This window comes from Ornithorhynchus anatinus, chromosome 16 (assembly GCF_004115215.2).
Source record: "Ornithorhynchus anatinus isolate Pmale09 chromosome 16, mOrnAna1.pri.v4, whole genome shotgun sequence".
NCBI lineage: Eukaryota > Metazoa > Chordata > Mammalia > Monotremata > Ornithorhynchidae > Ornithorhynchus > Ornithorhynchus anatinus.
Genome location: NC_041743.1, coordinates 8983243 through 8998441, shown reverse-complemented (window position 1 = coordinate 8998441; position 15199 = coordinate 8983243). Strand labels below are relative to the sequence as shown.

The following is a 15199-nucleotide window of genomic DNA, read 5'->3' as shown; positions in this document are numbered from 1 at the left end:
GCACTCTCCCTTCCTTTGCTGCTAAAATCCATGCCCTCAACTCTACCTTTTTCACCCAAACGAAACTCCCTTGCCCTCTGTTCTTCCACTGCTCTTGTACCACCAGTCTCCAGGCTTGGATCTCCCCCACAGTTCCATTCCTCTATTTCTGCCCTTTATGCAGTTGAACACTGTTGGCTGAAATTCTAGCTGTTTTTAAAGACACCTTCTGACTACTCTTTAAATCCACCCCTTCTTCCAGTCACTTAGTACAGTGCCTAGCACTCAGTAAAAGTTAACGGTGATGAGGATGATCTTGATGCACCATGAACCTTCAGGAAGACAAGCACTTACAGAAATAATGTAGACTCTACACAGTTAATTTTTAATAAATGCAGGCAATTCTTTGACTTATGAATCAACTGCTTCCTGAAAACTGTCTTGAGTCAAAATGTAGCCTGATAGAACAAATTTTCTCTGAGAAATTATGTTATAAATGGGAGATGGTTCCTGAACCAAGGTTGGATAACTTAGTTTTACCAAAATTATCCCAAATTGTGCACTTAATCATAGAAATGAACAATAACAACTACATTAATGTACTCTATTCAGTCAGAGAGGATCCACTAAAGGGTAACTAACTTTTAGTTAATTGGAAATGAGGTGGGTAAGTCATGTCTCCTTGGAGACTCCACCTGGTAATCAGGTAACACCCTCTTGAACCCCCAGCCTCTCCTGCTTCTCTCCCTGCCCACTTTTCTAAACTTTTTCCAATGGCTTTGAAATTGTTTCATGTTCCCACAGCTCCCACGCATCCACCATACCACCTGTGTCCCTAAAACCAGCGTCATAAAGCAGGTTAATGTTGCAAATTCAACCCCAATGTATTATAAAGCTGAAATGGAGTGTAACTTTAGAAATGTAAAGAGTGGCCAAGAAAAGGCAACTAGGCAACTAAAACTACATAAAAACAGTATTTAGACTGGAATCCATAATCACGGTATCTTCAGTCCCCCAAATTTAAGGTATTTAACCCTACTTACCTGTGGCACAGGCTCTACTATTGCTTTGAATTTGTTGCAAGGTTCTTGACTTTCTGTATGCCAGTTCCAAGCAGTGTCTCCATTATCAGCAGTAAAAAGGGAATTTCTGGGAGGACTGGAGATCAAGGCTTTGTCTTCTACTTTCTTCTCTAATTGAACCAAATATGCTTCATTAAAATATGAAAGCAGTCCCATCCAAAGTAGGCACAATTCAAAATCCTTCCATTGATTATTGTAACAGTGCAAGGCATCAGTAAATATTTTGCTAATCGACGTTAAACAGATCTCAAGGGCTACCACTATATTATTGAAATCTTCGCTAAAACTGACTTCAAATAACACATCAAGAAGGATTCTGTTCCTTCTTGAGTCACTTATGGTCATTTTTTTGGTCATACCCAAAATATATCTGGTTTTGTTCAGTCTTCCAGACTGAGCTGACATTCCCCACTGTCCCATTCTCGATTTGTGTACATTTGGTGAGCTCAACTATGCATAGATGAAAACATGTGCAAATGACTGTTTCATATGCACATTAATAATGTACATTATTCAAGAAAATAGCATTTAATTTGTGAGAATTGGTTAACAGAACTCCAGTTAAGTTAAAAATCCCTGGTTAATTAAATGTCATGGATTGTCTTGTCCTGAGGAAAAAAGCCCCCATTTAGTCCAGGATATTCATTTCAACACACTTCACCTGTCATGTAAAATTACATTAAGACAATGTTGGGATGTGAGGGCCTAGCCCTCTATTTATTAGGAATAGATGATGCATATATCCAATGATAATCACCATTTTGCTCTAGACTGTAAGGTTGTTATGGGGAGGAAACATATTTACCAATTCTGCTGTTGTACTGTATTCTACCAAGCACTTAGTACAGTTCTCTGCACACAGGAAACTTTCGATAAATACCACTGATTAACTGGCATTCTCAGTCTTGGGAATAATTATGCCAATGTTGTAATCGGATATGTTATTTTATGATCGAACTGACGGATAAATGTAAAAGCCTGAGCCAGAGGGCAACACTGTAGAATGCAAGACCAGCTTAGCAAATGAGGCAGGGAAAATGGTAAAAAAGCTGAGTCCTAACACTGTGATGTAGGGAAGAAACCAAGAGCAAAACAAATAAGCACATGGTAGAGCTTCGGAAAGGAGGACGAAGTTGAAGATTCCTCAAAACAACCAGTCATGACAAGAATGACCACCTCTGAGCAAAAAACAAAAACAAAAAACAAACACAAAAACAAAAAAAACCCCCAAAATATTTTTTTAAATTGTTTTTAAGCAAGTAGTATGTGCCAGATGCTGTACTAAGCATTGGGGTAGATACAGCACATTCAGGTTGGACACAGTCCATGTCCCACATGGGACTCCACAGCCTCAATCCCCATTTTACAGATGAAGTGAGGCATAGAAAAGGGACTTATCCAAGGTCACACAGCAGACAAGTGGCAAAGCCACATTAGAACCTAGGTCCTCTGACTCCCAGGCCTGTGCTCTTTCTATTAGGCAACCCTGTTTCTTATGAATACAGTAAAGGGAAAGGTGACTATTTGAACTGCTGAAAATTAAAATCTCATTTCAGCAAGGGTATTCCTGCTAGTTGATTCAGTGCTTCATGGAGAAGTTTGTCCGCCAAAAGCCACAGGGTGAATTCTGGGAAGAGAAAAGAAGTTTGAGGATGAGGCTTCCTGGTTTATTTTTTGAGACCCTGAGGATCTCGACAGCAGTTCCCGATTAAGGGTCCCACAAACGAGAAGGAGGTATTTCTTGAATCAGTTGAGGAATATCCATTGATTATACCGAGGGAAGACTTTGATCACTGAATAGAAGTGAATTAGGTGGCTGGTTAGCGACCAGACTTCTGGCCCAGTTTCAACTGAGTCTGGGAGTTTTGCCAGCTTCTCTTTCAAGGCTAATGGGATGGGAAGAGGATTCATTCTGGCAACTGACAGGATACTGACTTTATCACTTTATTTAGAGGGGAACCTCAAAGTCCAACTACTGACATTTAGGGACTATTCCACATCACCCTTGTGTCCTATGTTTAACACTTGGTAGATAATGGTAGATAATAATGCTTAAAGCATGGAAATGTCATCATGTAAATCATTCCTTGATGCAGACAGTAGAGTTAGCTCAGATTACTCTGAAACACTAAATACCAGGATGCTTATTATTTGAAGGATTTATCTCTATTAAATTTAGGTGCTCATATGCAACATAGAAGATTATGGACATTCTCCAGCCAACTTTAAAAAGCAGACTCACCTTTTACTGCCAGTCTTTGCTTACCAGATGTCACCCATTTCTTCTCTGCATCAAACACTAGAAAGTCTTGTTCACCTTCCTTGAACTCTACATGGAGAACGTCACTAAGGGCTCCAACAAGCTCTACCACACTTAAGAAACCTAACTCTTTCGGTGAAAGATTTTCTTTAAAGATTTCCTATGGTCAGAAAAAAAAATCCAGGTTAAATCATGCAGGAACTAAGCTTATGCTACTTCCTGCATGGGACATCAAATATAACAATTAACACAGATGTAGAATTTGAGTTTCATATTTTCAATAGGAGAAAAACATATTCTAAAGACAGAAAAACTTGGGGAAAACAAGGAAACAAAATTAAAAAAACACCAAAAAATCTGGCTGAGAGCCACAGTCAAACTTTTTATATTTCTCTTTCGTTAGGTATTCAAAACATTCTTCTCTCAGATTGAAATGTGAAGTACAGGATTCATCTTCTCCTATTCTTTTTATCACACAAGGGTCCAGTACGTTGGACCTGAAACTAATGAAAGGGGTCTACCCCTAAGTCGGATAATTTGAAACCTGTCATTTGTGATTTCCTGCTGACTTTAGAATAACTTTGATCTCTTCTCTTTTGAAAAAATCATACCCTGTCATGTCATAGTAATCATTAATACGCTTCTAGCAAACAGCATTTTTTCTCTGATTGTGATTGTGGTTCAGAAATACCAATTAAATATCTATTTTTTAAATGGGACAACAGAAACAATTTATGTTAAGTGATTTGCCAAGAGGTCACAAGGATAAAATGAGAGTGAGCTGGCAAAGGAGTGAAGAAGCAAACTAACTTCTGTCTGATGACTGGGTAATGCTATCCAGTAGGATTAAGCCTTTAAAGACGCTGCTTGACAGAAAGAGAAAAAACTTACCTCGAACTCTCCAGGTAGCTTAGAAATAGGCAAACCTTCAGGAAACTTGGCAACAATCTATAAAACAGCAAGCAGCATAAACTACAGTTACTCTAGAGACATTTGAATGAGAACGGGAGTCAAAATGAGTTAGGGAGTGGTGCCTAATATAAAAGACAAACAACTTAACAAGACGAATTTAGTTCAAAACTTTTAAAACATAAAAAGCAACTTCACTCTCAAAAATAACAAGTCAGTTCCAACTATTCTGCCTGGTGAAGTTGGAATATGGTGCTACACAAGTATTCAGAGATTTCAGCAGACTTTAGATTTCAAAATGTGTTGAAGCATGTATCTTGTTGAGGGCCAAAAAGACAACAAATGGTGACCACATATACACTTGGAAATTCCTGCTGAGGTCTTATAAAAACAGGCTTTCAGCTAAGTGGGAGGCTCTTTCAAGAGCCTGTTTTAACATGAGGGGCACCTTGGCCCCAGAGTGGCAATAGTTTGCAATCTAAAAGGGGAAATTCAAACCATGCCAAGGTAGTAAAAGAAAAGTGAATTTCAGAATTAATTTTTAAAATGTAATTATTTTCCCTTTAAAGATCATTTACTTGGCATCAGACAGCATCGGACGAATCAATAAAGAAATGTACAGCATCGCTAACTTAATTGCCTGAGAACACTCTCCAAAATATATTATGATGATGAAAATTCCACAGCAGAAAAAACCCAGTGGAAAGGTCAGAGGACAAATTCCACAGAACACTAATCAAAGCAACTATGTAGAGAAGCACGAAGGGATGGTAAATAAGCTGACATTTGAGGACAGCTGGAAGGAACTGCCTAGCTGCTGATTCTGAAAGATTTATGCTGCTGGGAAGAAGGAGCAGAAGGGAGGAAAAAAAACAGACAAAGGCAAATATAGTTTTAGCAAGAACACCCCAAAATTAACACAACCAAGAAAACCAACTCTTTCCTGGAATTTGGTTTTGACACCAATTTCCAATTCTAAATACAAATCTAGATTTATCCTACTACTGGTGGTCCAAATGCAGCACAATTTTTAGTAAGGAAAAGCTATACAATGGAAAACACAGTGCAACCTTTCCTTCAACTGTTAACATCAGGTCAGCTGGTTGGCAGAAAATTCAAGTTAAAGCACTCAAATAAGAAATTCCCAAATTAACAGAATAGAGTTGAATAAAATTGTCAAACTATTTCATTTTCAGATAATACTGAAGTGAAATAATGTAAGAAAGGCAGAATTTATAGTTTGCATGGCACATACCACTAAACGGTTCCCTGCACCCTATTTCCACTGCCCAGTTCTCAAAAATAAGGATTATACTCACAAATCTTATCTTCTCCTTGAGTTCTGAGCTGACAGTCCTTCCAGGTCCCGTTTGCACAATCATTGATTTAAATTTATTCTCCAACTTAGAAACAAAAACAACAAAAAAACCCTCACTAAATCATTTCAAGAAAAATGCTAAAAACTCAATTTAAAAGGTTCCAAGGCCCACAATGTTAAAGAAGTTAAACCCCCTCAACTGAGAAGTTACACAATTACTGACTACAACTGACAGGATTTAGGGAGTTTTAGCCAGATTATGATGGTAGTCACTCATTCCATAATTCATGGGCATATGTAAGTCAATCGCATTTATTGAGCACTTACTGCATGCAGAGTACTGTACTAAACACTCACGGGAGTACAATATAAGAGTAAACAGACACATCCCCTGCCCACAATAAGCTTAAAGTCTAGAGGGGGAGACAGACATTAATGAAAATAAATGACAGATATGCACACAAGTGCTGTGGGGCTGGGGGGTGACGGTGCGAGGAATAAAGGGAGCAAGTCAGGGCAATACAGAAGGGAGTGGGAGAAGAGGAAAGGAAGGTTTAGTCTGGGAAGGCCCCTTGGAGATGTGCCTTCAAGAAAGCTATGAAGCAGGGGAGAGCAATTGTCTGTTGGAAATGAGAAGGGAGGGCATTCTAGGCCAGAGGGAGGACGTGGGTAAGAGACTGGCATGACAGTGGGATGACAGACCACTTTTCCCATCCTCAAAGCTCTAACACAATTACATCTTCTCCAGGAAGCCTTCCCTTACTATTCCCTCCTTTTCCCCGTTCTAGTTTCCCTTCCTCCCGCATTTATGTACTGGAGTCTGCACCTCCTAAGCACGGATGGACACAAATCCTTATACTTGGATTCCTCCCCTTCCTGTGATTTATTTTAATGTCGGCCTCCCTGATAGACTGTAAGGTCCTTGAGGGAAGGGATGGTGTCTATCTTCTCTATTTTACTCTTTCTTGCAAGCTTTTAGTATTGTGCTCTTCACGCAGTAAGTGTTCAATCAATATTACTGGTTGATTGATTCAAGTCTTTTCTAAACTTTGAATTCTCTCCACTGCCTCTATGATATAGAGGACATTTTGGGAAGGAAAATGGGTCTCCAGTTCAGAATATCAAAATTTAGGTTTCCAATTCACTGGACACGTGAAAAGTTTTACTTGAATGATTACAGTGACCATTAATATGCCTTGAACTGATCTTGGCTCTTTCAAGAACACCATATCTAGAAGGTCTTAAAGATCAGAAAAAGCTATTTTTCACATTTCCTACAGCCCCTGGACAGAGTCCAGACGGTAGCAGGAGTTGTGATATCCTAATGAACTTCATGTGGAAAAAAACCACAAAACAATGAGTGTATCTCAGAGGGAACTGGCTATTTATGAAGTTAAATTTACTTTTAATTTGTCTTGTCAAATGGCAATCTTTTTAACTGAAAATGAAGACAAATATTTCTCACCTGATTTAACTTCTCAGGATACGAATTCTCCACTTGACACAATTCTGAAGTTTCCCCACGATGCAGTATCTGTTTTGGAGGTTCAGTAGGAGAAGTGTGTGCCTTTTCCTTAGATAAAGGAATCAGAGGCTGCTTTTTTCCAACTTCTTGGACCACAGCTTTACCTTAATTACCCAAAAGGAGAACAAAAACGAATATTAACGCAACTAGAGGCACAGGTTGAGGGGAAAGTGTGTGGCCTTCTAGACTGTAAGCCCGGTGTGGGCAAGGATTGTCTCTCTTTGCTCCTGAATTGTATTTTCCAAGCGCTTAGAGTCAGGAGGACCTGGGTTCTAATTTTAACTCTGCCCCTTGTCTGCTGTGTGATTTTGGGCAAGGCACTTCACTTTCCTGGGCCTGTTGCCTCATTTGCAAAATGAGGATTAAGACTGTGAGCTCCACATGATACATGGACCGTGTCTAACCTGATTAGCTTATATCTACTCCAGTGCTTAGTACAGTGCCTGGCAATAGTAAGGGCTTAACACATACCATAAAAAAAAGTGGCAAGGAAAATTCAGCAATATTTTCAGTCATAAGTCCTGCCCTTTGGAGCTCAGCATGAGTTATGTCTTCCCATTTTAACAGTAAATAAGCATCCTGGGAGATGGCGACTCAAACTGCCACCTAAAAGCTAGTTTATCTTGTCTTATGCTGTCAAGCCATCTCTGACCCATAGCGGTGCCATGGACATCTCTCCCAGAACACCCCACTTCCATCTGTAATAGTTCTGGTAGTGTATACACAGAGTTTCCTTGGTAAAAATATGGGAAGTTGTTGACCATTGCCTCGTTCTGTGTAGTAAACTTGAGTCTCCACCCTCAACTCTCTCCTATGCCGCTGCTGCACAGCACAGTGGAGTTTTGACTTGTAGCAGATGGCCTTCCACTCGCTAGCCACTGACCAAGCTAGGAACGGAATGGATATGACTCTGCTTGACTCTTCCTCCCATAGTCGAGACTGGTAGAGTACTGGAAACTCTCCAGGTGAAAATGCTAATTACTAATGCTTAAATTCTTACCCACTGATAACTTCTTCGGATGTTCAACTGAGAGGTTCTTCTTCAGGGTTAACAAGGAACCTGCTCTGGTCTGCTGAATGGTAATGATGTCTGAAGCTGCATTGAGCATTTCAAATAACGAGAGGAATCCATACTGCATGTACTGGAATGATCGTCCAAAACGCTTGGCAAAAGCCTTTTCAAAATCAGAAAGTAGTACTGGAGAAAATGTCAGGAGATCCTTCAGCTCACTCCTCACTACAGCGGGAAGGACAGGGGGCACTCTGCCCCGGGGAGGCGCTTTGGAGCGTGGGCCAAAAGAAAACTGAGAACGTCCTTTATGCATGCCATTTTTCATCTTGCTGCTGCTCCTCTGTTTTGCAACTAAATTTGCAATTCCTTTAGTAGCTTCATCTGGAATAGCTATGGAGATGGAAAAAAATTACTTGCATAAATATCTAGCACAAGCCTCCCTTCCACCTCTACCACAGCAAGTACATTATCCATTTCCCTGTTCCTTGGTCATTTCATTCACCAGTGGCTAAGGAGCGGCGATAAATATTGCTTATCATCCAGCGCTAGAAGGAAGCGGAACCGATCCAAACTGTCCTCTGGTATAAGGAATGAAATGGCAGTTCTAAAATGGTGGGGATGGGGTGAGAGAAGACAAGCGGGGGGCCAGGCTGGAAAGGGGTTGTGCCACCCAGTCCTGGCCCTAGCCTCTATCTACTGTCTTTTTGGTCCCCAGTAGCTGCAGCCTTGCCTCTCCTGTTTCATATCACATTGAGTCCCTAGGCTGCAAACCTGGTGCCTTCTTCAGTGGCCGGCCCCCATCTCAGCACCTTGGCCATCACCGTAGCCATTCTCCCTCACCCCGCAAAGCTCACTTGCCTTTTGGGTGGTATGGGAAGGGGGCCGTTGCCATTCTAGCTGGAAATTTTAAAATTTCACCACTGTTTTTAGCTTATATGAAAAGTTGAAATGAGCAACTAAAATGAGGCTTGTGGATGATCTATAAATGTTACAAATTATAGGAATTTTTTTTTAAAGGTATCTGTCCCAAATCCATACCGGTGCACCTGGTGTTCAGGGGAAACTTTAAAAAACTTTCATAAACTGGTCATAGGAGAAAATTTTACTAAGCAATCAAGATCTAATATAACTGCAAGATATTATTTTTGAATCTAAGACCATTATTTGACTAGAAGGAAAGCTAGCCATCAATCCTTAAACCTACCTTTTAATATTATACTGCCATTCCCACAATGGCTGATATGAATCACATCCGGCATGTCCAACACCAACTCCATGGTGGACCGATAACCCAGAAGCTGAAGAGGTAGAGGATTACCAACCATAGACAGATATTCCCTTTCCAATTGCAGTAGGGACACTCCATCTTTGATAGATATCAAAAGTGACCTTATTTCCTTCCTCAGACATTCCTGTATGCGCTCTTGGTCCGACATAGCGACAGTACTAAGATTAAGAAAAAGAGGTATGGCGTTTATGGAAGAAAAGTCTCGATCGACTGTCAAAGGTAGACTTTTACATCTAAAAAAAAACAACCACCCATATTGTACCTTAGTTGCTTTGTGGATACTAGCAAACAAGACCTTCAAGGTTTCTTGACCAATCCCTGGTTGAGTATGAAAATATACAAAATCCTTAACCTTATTCCCCAGAAAAGTGCTGTATTTGTTACTCCAATAATTGCCCCATTTTGGGAATAATTTTTGCAACCCCAAAACAGGGATGATCATGTGGAGAATTAAATCTGGCAATAAGGGGAGCAGAAGCAAAAAAAAAGGTAAGAAAAAATGAGGAGGAAAGGAGTGGGCAAGGTAGGGGGGCATTTTTACTGTACTCTTCCAGGCTTTGTATACAAAAGGCATTCAATTTCAGTAAACACTCTCTTTTCTCCTCTTCCAACTCCAAATTCTGGTGCACCTTCAGAAAAGTAATCTTTGTGTCTCAAGTTTGAATCCACTTTATTTTCTACACTTCTTGATGGCAAAGACCATGTCTTCACCCTCTCTTGGAAGTTCCCAGATTCAATTCGATCATTCATTCAGTCATAATTCTTAAGTGCTTACAGTGTGCAGAGCACTTTACTAAGCGCTTGATGCCTATTACAGTGTCCTATACTTATTAGTCAAATTCTGATGATTTGGGATACATTCTTCAAAGAGCATTGATAATGACTTTTTATATGGGAAATTTAAAAGTGTTAGAATTTGCAAAGGATTTGGAGTTATGTTTGGCTCATGTTGGATTATTTGAGGAAAGTTACGGGTGTAAAATAGTATCTATGTAACCAAAATGCTGAAGGTAAGTGACGGTGACCATTAATCCCTTAGTCCTCTAAGAGTCCTCTTGTGATCCTGTCTTCCAGTTGTTGTCAGAGGCAACAAAGGTTGCCAAGATAAGTACCCCAGCACAGGGAACCATTTGGGAGAAGGTTCTTAAAAGTCTAGAGGATCCACTCTCCCCCTAGGCTCATTGGACTTGGCCTCCCTACACTTAGGGAACCCCACCAGGCTACGGGGCGGAGGTTGGAGGGAGGGAAGCACTTGCCTGAGCACTTGGCTCTACCCTCCTCCCATTGCCTTGAAACAGCACAGCTCTGTGGGAAAAGCCCGGGCTTGGGAGTCAGAGGTCCTGGGTCCTAATCCTGGCTCCGCCGCTTGTCAGCTGTGTGACCTAAGGCAAGTGACATCACTTCTCTGGGCCTCAGTTCCCTCATCTGTAAAATGGGGATGAAGACCGTGAGCCCTACATGGGACCACCTGATTACCTCTATCTACTCCAGCGCTTAGAACAGTGCTTGGCACATAGTAAGTGCTTAACAAACACCAACATTACTATTATTATTATTTCCTGCTGGGCAGAAAGTGGCCAAAAGAGACCAGGGTGCAGCCAGTTGCCAGGAATAGGCCTGTTCACTGACCAAATGGCCCTGGGATGGGTTTCAAACGGCCCTCCCTCGGCCACCCATACTGTTTTTCCCTTATAATAATAATAATGGTATTTGTTCATTCATTCATTCAATAGTATTTATTGAGCGCTTACTATGTGCAGAGCACTGTACTAAGCGCTTGGAATGTACAATTCGGCAACAGATAGCGACAATCCCTGCCCATTGACAGGCTTACAGTCTCGCTTACTATGTGCAAAGCACTGTTCTAAGCGCTCGGGGAAGGGATACAAAGTGATCAGGTTGTACCAGTGGGGTTCACAGTCTTAGTCCCCATTTTACAGATGAGGGAACTGAGACACAGAGAAGTTAATAATAACGGCATTTGTTAAGCGCTTACTATGTGCAAAGCACCGGTCTAAGCACTGGGGGGGAGGGATACAAAGTGATCAGGTTGTCCCAGTGGGGCTCACAGTCTTAGTCCGCATTTTACAGATGAGGGAACTGAGGCACAGAGAAGTTAAAAATAATAACAACAGCATTTGGTAAGCACTTACTATGTGCAAAGCACCGTTCTAAGCGCTGGAGAGGATACGAGGTGATCAGGTTGTCGCACGTGGGGCTCACAGTCTTAATCCCCATTTTACAGATGGGGTAACTGAGCACTGGAGAGAATACAAGGTGATCAGATTGTCGCACGTGGGGCTCACAGTCTTAATCCCCATTTTACAGATGGGGTAACTGAGCGCTGGAGAGGATACAAGGTGATCAGATTGTCGCACGTGGGGCTCACAGTCTTAATCCCCATTTTACAGATGGGGTAACTGAGGCTTAGAGAAGTGAAACGGCCTGCCCAAAGTCACACAGCTGACAAGTGGCGGGGCCGGGGTGAATGCAGTTCTTCAGGGGTCCCCCACGTCCTCCAGCAGGCCCAACGTTTGTTCCTGCCTTTCCGTTGGCCTGCCCCTCTTCCCGACATCCTCCACGGCCCCGCCACCACCTCTCGCCCTCCGCCATTTTCCTTCCTGGGCGGCCGAGGCGAAAGGGGATTTTGTGCCTTATGTCCCTGCTCCCTGGGGACGAAAACCCCCGACGGTCACCGACGGGAAAAGACCCGTTTTCAATCCTCAACCACTTACGGAAGAGTCCGAGCTGTTGGGGATGCCCGAAAAAACCCTGCCCGGCCGGTGGCGGGCGGCGGCGGCGGCGACGACGGCTGAAAGACGGTCCGCCGGGCGGGGAGGACGGGAGACTGCGAAGGCGGGGCCCCGCGCATGCGCCCCGGCCGGAGGGGCAGCCGGGCTCGAGCGCCCCCACGTGCCCGGGGTTCGTCGCGACCCTTCGCCGCCTTAGGCCGTTGCCGGGGGGGAAGCGGTCTCCCCCCCCCCCCCGCCGCCCCCGGAAAACGGCCTCCCCTAACGGCCGGCGCCTACGGGGTTGAGAAACAAGGTGGCTCAGTGGAAAGAGCCCGGGCTTGGGAGTCAGAGGTCATGGTTTCGAATCCCAGCCCTGCCATTTGTCAGCAGGGTGACTGTGGGCAAGTCACTTCTCTGTGCCCAGTGACCTCATCTGTAAAATGGGGATTAACTGTGAGCCTCACGTGGGACAACCTAATTACCCTGTATCTCCCCCAGCGCTTAGAACAGTGCTCTGTACGTAGTAAGCGGCGTGGCTCAGTGGAAAGAGCACGGGCTTTGGAGTCAGAGGTCATGAGTTTGAATCCCAGCTCTGCCACTTGTCAGCTGTGTGACTACGGGCAAGTCACTTAACTTCTCGGTGCTCCATTTACCTCATCTGTAAAATGGGGATTAAGACTGTGAGCCCCACATGGGACAACCTGATTCCCCTGTGTCTACCCCAGTGCTTAGAACAGTGCTCTGCACATAGTAAGTGCTTAATAAATCCCAACATTAATTATGAGGTTTCCTTGTCTAGGCCCCAGGGCACATTCTCAGGGACTCGAGGCCCTTGAATGGCTTCAGCCCCAGGCTCCACAGAGGATGGGCCCAACTGTTCAAGGGAAAGGGACTTGGGAGTAATCCCCCTGGCCCGGGCGGGGGCCACAATGAGCCAAGGGTTCCAAAATGGGGGGTTGAGGGGAGCAAATGTGGAGGCGCTCAAGGCCTCCTTGGGGAGACCGTTGTAGGGGGTTAGTGGGAAGAAGGGACCTGAGGGAAAAAAAAGACGGGAGCAGAGGCATGAGCCCCGCCTAGGTGAAGCGGCTCACGACGTGACACTGCTCTGCTGCTTTTAAGACAGTCGGGCTAGGGAACATCTGGCCGAAGCTTGGCCCAGGCCCTGGCGATGGAGCCACAGAAAATGGGTGGATTCATTCATAAATTCATTCATTCAGTCATATGTGTAGAGCACTGGACTAAGCTCTTGGAATGGACAATCCCTGCCTCATGACGGGCTCACAGTCTAATTGAGGGAGACAGCAGAGCAAAACTGAATGAAACAAAAACAAGACAACATCATAATAATGTAATAATGTTGGTATTTGTTAAGCGCTTACTATGTGCAGAGCACTGTTCTAAGCGCTGGGGTAGATACAGGGTAATCAGGTTGTCCCACGTGAGGCTCACGGTCTTAATCCCCATTTTACAGATGAGGTAACTGAGGCACAGAGAAGTGAAGTGACTTGCCCACAGTCTCACAGCTGACAAGTGGCAGAGCCAGGATTCAAACCCATGACCTCTGACTCCCAAGCCCGGGCTCTTTCCACTGAGCCACTCTGCTTCTCAACATTATCATGATAAATAGAATCAAGGGGATGTACGCTTCATTAACAAAAGAAGTAGGGTAATTTGGGAGCCCCATCACAGGCTAAAAATAACTGTGGTGTTTGTTAAGCCCCCGCTTTGTGGCAGGCCCTGTACTGAGCGCTGGAGCAAATCGTGTTGGGCAGCCCCTGTCCCATGTGCGGCTCACAATCTCAATCCCTGTTTTACAGATGAGAAGTGAAAGGACTTGGCAAGGTCCCACAGCACACAAGTGGCAGACCCAGAATTGGAACCCGTGACCCTCTGATGCCCAGGCCCGGGCTCTATCCACTACACCGTGCTGCCTAGGGAACAAACACCCGGCATCTTGTGCAGGTTAACAATTTCATTTTTCTGACCACAATGTGAAATATGGAATGACCTGATGCAAAATGGTACAAACCAAGATCAATTAGTAGAAGTAGTATGTATTGAGTTACCCACATAGTGCAGTGCCCTGGAATAAACACTAGGGAAGTTCAAAATAAAGAAGTGATATGGTTCCCTGCACTTAAAGAGTTTAGGCTCAGGTGGGGGAAACAGATTTTCAAATGTTTATATACAGTAGTGAAAATACTTTTTAATGTACGAGTAAAGAAAAACACCCCCAGGTGCTGTGAATGGGTACAAATCAATTCTTACCAAGTGCTGGGAATTAGGAAGAACTTGTCAGAGGAGGGCTCTCAATGTGGGGAGAGAAGGAATTCTAAAATGGGGAACAGCATGAAAAAGAGGTCAGAGGCAGGAGAACTGTGAATCAGGAGCTTGGGAGGAACGGGGAGTAAGCTGGGGAATAGCAGGTGACAAAAACAGAAAGGTTAGGTGGAGTATTTCTGTAAAGAGTCTTGTCGGGGATTATGAGAAGTTTTTGCTTAATTATGAGGTACACAGAAAACTGAGTTTCCCTCCCCCGACAACTCCATCTTAGCAAAAATGTTGCTAGTTTAAAATTATTTTACAAAAATTAGAATAACTGGTCTAATCAATCAATGGTATTTTTTGAGTGCTGTTTGATGGGGAGTGTCCCTTCAGGAAAAACCTATGAGCTTTGGTGCTCAAATCTCAGGACTGAACACCTGTGCAGAGGAGCTGATTTTAATGTTAGTTTGTGGAGCACCACTCACCCTCCAATTTCTGTCAGTCATGTTCCTACATTTTTAAAATGATTTTTAAATTATTTCAGTTGCTGTAATATCTTTCTTAAGAGTCACTTTATTTCCCCAAATATAGGCATTTGATATTTAAAACAAAGTATTAGCAAGCATCAGTGTGCTTCATGTTGCTTGTCATAGTAGTCTCTGCCTAATGCTTAGACACTACCACTCTTGAGGGTTGATTTTACATTTAGTGTCACAGGTAAAAACTGTGCCTCCGCACTCAATCCTGCTTTGCTATGAAGTCCACCCAACCATTCACCTCCAACCTTGCCTCTGTGCTGGTAGCAGGGATGGAAGGAGACACCTTGGCC

General features: G+C 43.3%; 1 protein-coding gene across 10 annotated transcripts in view; it reads right to left on the bottom strand.

The window, feature by feature from the left end:
• Nucleotides 1–15199, bottom strand: part of TDRD5 (tudor domain containing 5) — a 37173-nt gene that overhangs the window by 12495 nt on the left and 9479 nt on the right. For 7 of the 10 annotated variants that reach the window (XM_029081069.2, XM_029081070.2, XM_029081074.2 and 4 more), the window contains exons 1-8: nt 12109–12214; nt 9290–9531; nt 8074–8475; nt 7014–7177; nt 5550–5633; nt 4213–4269; nt 3304–3481; nt 1023–1171 (exon numbers count right to left, since the gene is read on the bottom strand). In XM_029081069.2, coding sequence (XP_028936902.1) covers nt 1023–1171; nt 3304–3481; nt 4213–4269; nt 5550–5633; nt 7014–7177; nt 8074–8475; nt 9290–9521 — 1266 coding nt within the window. In that variant the 5' untranslated portion in view covers nt 9522–9531; nt 12109–12214. Of the gene's footprint in view, nt 1–1022; nt 1172–3303; nt 3482–4212; nt 4270–5549; nt 5634–7013; nt 7178–8073; nt 8476–9289; nt 9532–11526; nt 11546–12108; nt 12215–15199 lie in introns of those variants that run through there. The other 3 variants (XM_039914323.1, XM_007668940.3, XM_039914324.1) reach the window with 3 other exon arrangements.